At 46.1% G+C, this 5,750-nt stretch overlaps 1 protein-coding gene across 2 annotated transcripts in view; it reads left to right on the top strand.

Moving 5' to 3' along the window:
• Positions 1-4,711, top strand: part of isoc1 (isochorismatase domain containing 1) — a 33,300-nt gene extending 28,589 nt beyond the window's left edge. Inside the window, exon 5 of one of the 2 annotated variants that reach the window (XM_064943565.1) lies at positions 4,595-4,711. In XM_064943565.1, coding sequence (XP_064799637.1) covers positions 4,595-4,606 — 12 coding nt within the window. In that variant the 3' untranslated portion in view covers positions 4,607-4,711. Of the gene's footprint in view, positions 1-2,854; positions 4,562-4,594 lie in introns of those variants that run through there. The other variant, XM_064943564.1, reaches the window with a different exon arrangement.
• The last annotated feature ends 1,039 nt before the right edge of the window (positions 4,712-5,750 follow it).

The raw sequence follows: 5,750 nt of genomic DNA, 5'->3' as shown, positions 1-5,750 counted from the left end.
TTGTGTTGCTCCCATGTCGTCATGTGTTGTTGCCATGCTGTGTTGTTGTGTTGCTCCCATGTCGTCATGTGTTGTTGCCATGCTGTGTTGTTGTGTTGCTCCCATGTCGTCATGTGTTGTTGCCATGCTGTGTTGTTGTGTTGCTCCCATGTGTGTCGTCATGTGTTGTTGCCATGCTGTGTTGTTGTGTTGCTCCCATGTGTGTCGTCATGTGTTGTTGCCATGCTGTGTTGTTGTGTTGCTCCCATGTGTGTCGTCATGTGTTGTTGCCATGCTGTGTTGTTGTGTTGCTCCCATGTGTGTCGTCATGTGTTGTTGCCATGCTGTGTTGTTGTGTTGCTCCCATGTCGTCATGTGTTGTTGCCATGCTGTGTTGTTGTGTTGCTCCCATGTCGTCATGTGTTGTTGCCATGCTGTGTTGTTGTGTTGCTCCCATGTCGTCATGTGTTGTTGCCATGCTGTGTTGTTGTGTTGCTCCCATGTCGTCATGTGTTGTTGCCATGATGTGTTGTTGTGTTGCTCCCATGTCGTCATGTGTTGTTGCCATGCTGTGTTGTTGTGTTGCTCCCATGTCGTCATGTGTTGTTGCCATGCTGTGTTGTTGTGTTGCTCCCATGTCGTCATGTGTTGTTGCCATGCTGTGTTGTTGTGTTGCTCCCATGTCGTCATGTGTTGTTGCCATGCTGTGTTGTTGTGTTGCTCCCATGTCGTCATGTGTTGTTGCTCCCATGTCATCATGTGGTGTTGCTCCCATGTCGTCATGTGTTGTTGCCATGCTGTGTTGTTGTGTTGCTCCCATGTTGTCGTGGTGTGTTGCTCCCATGTCGTCATGTGTTGTTGCCATGCTGTGTTGTTGTGTTGCTCCCATGTCGTCATGTGTTGTTGCCATGCTGTGTTGTTGTGTTGCTCCCATGTCGTCATGTGTTGTTGCCATGCTGTGTTGTTGTGTTGCTCCCATGTCGTCATGTGTTGTTGCCATGCTGTGTTGTTGTGTTGCTCCCATGTCGTCATGTGTTGTTGCCATGCTGTGTTGTTGTGTTGCTCCCATGTGTGTCGTCATGTGTTGTTGCCATGCTGTGTTGTTGTGTTGCTCCCATGTCGTCATGTGTTGTTGCCATGCTGTGTTGTTGTGTTGCTCCCATGTGTCATGTGTTGTTGCCATGCTGTGTTGTTGTGTTGCTCCCATGTCGTCATGTGTTTGCCATGCTGTGTTGTTGTGTTGCTCCCATGTCGTCATGTGTTGTTGCCATGCTGTGTTGTTGTGTTGCTCCCATGTCGTCATGTGTTGTTGCCATGCTGTGTTGTTGTGTTGCTCCCATGTCGTCATGTGTTGTTGCCATGCTGTGTTGTTGTGTTGCTCCCATGTCGTCATGTGTTGTTGCCATGCTGTGTTGTTGTGTTGCTCCCATGTCGTCATGTGTTGTTGCCATGCTGTGTTGTTGTGTTGCTCCCATGTCGTCATGTGTTGTTGCCATGCTGTGTTGTTGTGTTGCTCCCATGTCGTCATGTGTTGTTGCCATGCTGTGTTGTTGTGTTGCTCCCATGTCGTCATGTGTTGTTGCCATGCTGTGTTGTTGTGTTGCTCCCATGTGTTGTCTCCCATGTGTTGTTGCCATGCTGTGTTGTTGTGTTGCTCCCATGTCGTCATGTGTTGTTGCCATGCTGTGTTGTTGTGTTGCTCCCATGTCGTCATGTGTTGTTGCCATGCTGTGTTGTTGTGTTGCTCCCATGTCCATGTGTTGTTGTCGCTCATGTGTTGTTGCCATGCTGTGTTGTTGTGTTGCTCCCATGTCGTCATGTGTTGTTGCCATGCTGTGTTGTTGTGTTGCTCCCATGTCGTCATGTGTTGTTGCCATGCTGTGTTGTTGTGTTGCTCCCATGTCGTCATGTGTTGTTGCCATGCTGTGTTGTTGTGTTGCTCCCATGTCGTCATGTGTTGTTGCCATGCTGTGTTGTTGTGTTGCTCCCATGTCGTCATGTGTTGTTGCCATGCTGTGTTGTTGTGTTGCTCCCATGTCGTCATGTGTTGTTGCCATGCTGTGTTGTTGTGTTGCTCCCATGTCGTCATGTGTTGTTGCCATGCTGTGTTGTTGTGTTGCTCCCATGTCGTCATGTGTTGTTGCCATGCTGTGTTGTTGTGTTGCTCCCATGTCGTCATGTGTTGTTGCCATGCTGTGTTGTTGTGTTGCTCCCATGTCGTCATGTGTTGTTGCCATGCTGTGTTGTTGTGTTGCTCCCATGTCGTCATGTGTTGTTGCCATGCTGTGTTGTTGTGTTGCTCCCATGTCGTCATGTGTTGTTGCCATGCTGTGTTGTTGTGTTGCTCCCATGTCGTCATGTGTTGTTGCCATGCTGTGTTGTTGTGTTGCTCCCATGTCGTCATGTGTTGTTGCTCCCATGTCGTGTTGTTGTGTTGCTCCCATGTCGTCATGTGTTGTTGCCATGCTGTGTTGTTGTGTTGCTCCCATGTTGTCGTGGTGTGTTGCTCCCATGTCGTCATGTGTTGTTGCCATGCTGTGTTGTTGTGTTGCTCCCATGTCGTCATGTGTTGTTGCCATGCTGTGTTGTTGTGTTGCTCCCATGTCGTCATGTGTTGTTGCCATGCTGTGTTGTTGTGTTGCTCCCATGTCGTCATGTGTTGTTGCCATGCTGTGTTGTTGTGTTGCTCCCATGTCGTCATGTGTTGTTGCCATGCTGTGTTGTTGTGTTAGGTCTTTATGTGGTGTTGTGCCCCGTCCCCTCAGGAGGCCTTTTGGGAGGCCGTCATTGTAAATAAGAATTTGTTCTGTAACTGACTTGACTAGTTAAATAAAGGTTACATTAAAACATAATAATCTCTTTCTATCTCTCTCAGCGAATGGCTCGCACCGGGATCATTGTCACCACCAGTGAGTCTGTCCTCCTCCAGCTGGTAGGTGACAAGGAGCACCCGAAATTCAAGGAGATCCAGAATATCATCAAGGCCAGTGCCCCCGAGTCTGGCTTGCTTTCTAAGGTCTAGACTAGGCCACACATGGTCAAAAAGGAAAAGGTAGAATGTGTCCTTATCCACTTATCCCAGATACAGCTCGGGGTGGCAGGGTAGCCTAGTGGTTAGAGCATTGGACTAGTAACCTAAAGGTTGCAAGTTCAAATCCCCGAGCTGACAAGGTACAAATCTGTCGTTCTGCCCCTGAACAGGCAGTTAACCCACTGTTCCTAGGCCGTCATTGAATATAAGAATTTGTTCTTAACTGAATTGCCTAGGAAAATAAAGGTAAAATAAATAAAAATAAAAGATATGGGTTTATATTCTTGTCGTGGCTAAGGATAGAACGTTTAGATGTAGAGTAGCCTGATCCTAGATCTGTGGTTAAATTAGTATGTCATGGTTAAGGTTAGGATTGAAGGGTAGGGATATCTGTGGTTAGGGACAACTTCTACCATCAAGCAGTGACAGAGAACCAAGAGGAATCGAGAGGTTTAAAGTGGCAATCTGCATTTGCTTAGTATATTTTTGGAGTTATAATTGAATTATATGTACCCATTGATTCTTGAAGAATATAACTTGGAAATGCCTCATGACCTTCATTCAGCTGTCACAGTCCATGAGAACCCAAAATATAACCGTATTTTATTCCAATGTTTGTAAACAACAATATATATATTGCATCCATCGCTCTGTCTATGGCTCTGAGTGGTTACGTTTCACCAGCCCCTCCCTTATCTTTTTTCTGCTGATTTGACGCTTTAAGGTGAATTGGGGGGATGGACCAGTTTTTCAGTCCTGGTCTGGGAAGGGGATGGACCAGTTTTCAGTCCTGGTCTGGGAAGGGCATGGACCAGTTTTCTCTGTCCTGGTCTGGGAAGGGCATGGACCAGTTTTCTCTCAGTCCTGGTCTGGGAAGGGCATGGACCAGTTTTCTCTCAGTCCTGGTCTGGGAAGGGCATGGACCAGTTTTCTCTGTCCTGGTCTGGGAAGGGCATGGACCAGTTTTCTCTCAGTCCTGGTCTAGGAAGGGGATGGACCAGTTTTCTCTCAGTCCTGGTCTGGGAAGGGGATGGACCAGTTTTCTCTCAGTCCTGGTCTGGGAAGGGCATGGACCAGTTTTCAGTCAGTCCTGGTCTGGGAAGGGCATGGACCAGTTTTCTCTCAGTCCTGGTCTGGGAAGGGCATGGACCAGTTTTCTCTCAGTCCTGGTCTGGGAAGGGCATGGACCAGTTTTCAGTCAGTCCTGGTCTGGGAAGCTCATTGCGTATGCAGCATTTCACTCCAGCTGGAGTAAATATTGTGAACATCTAACCTTGTTGTTGGGAAGGACTTGTCTGGAACTGGAAGTGCTCATTGAGGTGATGTCGTAGGACCACTACATTTCCACTGACCAGGTTCATGTGGGTTTGATAAACACCGGGTCTCAGACTAGGTTTGGGAAACCTTGGCTGGGCTTATTTGTGTACCAATGATATTTATGCACTGAGCTTTCCAGCCTGCCCGAGCACATGGGTGATTAAGTGCTTGCTTCATGTGACTGGTATTTTGTATGTGATGTAGAAACATGAATAAACATGATATATTTCCTCATGTATAATTCCTGTTTCCCTTTTTTGTCAACAGCTCACAGTATGACAGTAATTCGGACTTCCTCAGCTATTATTATTATGTGTTCAGTGGCATGCCGAGTTCTCTTATCTGCCTGTAATGAAAAGGGGGAAATAAATATAATAAATTGTTGAGACATTTCTTTGATCTAGTTCTTACCCTTTTAGTTGGTCCTAAACCATGAAAATAAAACATTTCACAAAAGGCTTATTACACTAGTAAGCCTCATCGTAAATTATAAAAATCCCTCAACGTCGAAAGTGTCTGCAAGCGTGTGAGACTACAGTACCTATCTCACTATCTGGTGTCTACAGTACCTATCTGGTGTCTACACTACCTATCTGGTGTCTACACTACCCATCTGGTGTCTACAGTACCTATCTGGTGTCTACACTACCTATCTGGTGTCTACACTACCTATCTGGTGTCTACAGTACCTATCTGGTGTCTACACTACCTATCTGGTGTCTACACTACCTATCTGGTGTCTACACTACCCATCTGGTGTCTACACTACCCATCTGGTGTCTACACTACCCATCTGGTGTCTACACTACCCATCTGGTGTCTACACTACCCATCTGGTGTCTACACTACCCATCTGGTGTCTACACTACCCATCTGGTGTCTACACTACCCATCTGGTGTCTACACTACCCATCTGGTGTCTACACTACCCATCTGGTGTCTACAGTAATTATCTGGTGTCTACAGTACCGATCTGGTGTCTACAGTACCGATCTGGTGTCTACAGTACATATCTGACTCTCTGGTGTCTACACTAATTATCTGACTCTGGTCACATTTTGTTACTTTACAGCTTTATTCAAAATATGTATTAAATTGTTTTTTCCCTCATCAATCTACACACAATACCCCATAATCACAAAGCAAAAACAGGTTTATAGAATTTTTTTGCTAATTTGTTAAAAATAAAAAATGGATATCAAATTTGCATAAGTATTCAGACCCTTTACTCAGGACTTTGTTGAAGCACCTTTGGCGATTAAAGCATTCTTGGGTATGACGCTACAAGCTTGGCACGACTGTAAAAATAAATAAAATAAAATATATCCCACTTAGCAGACGCTTTTGTCCAAAGCGACTTACAAGTCGGCTGGGGCCACTACTTTTACATATGGGTGGTCCCAGCGGGAAAACCCTTGGCCCA

The sequence above is a fragment of the Oncorhynchus masou genome, chromosome 28, assembly GCF_036934945.1.
Source record: "Oncorhynchus masou masou isolate Uvic2021 chromosome 28, UVic_Omas_1.1, whole genome shotgun sequence".
Lineage (NCBI taxonomy): Eukaryota > Metazoa > Chordata > Actinopteri > Salmoniformes > Salmonidae > Oncorhynchus > Oncorhynchus masou.
This window is presented reverse-complemented; position numbering and strand designations above follow the sequence as displayed.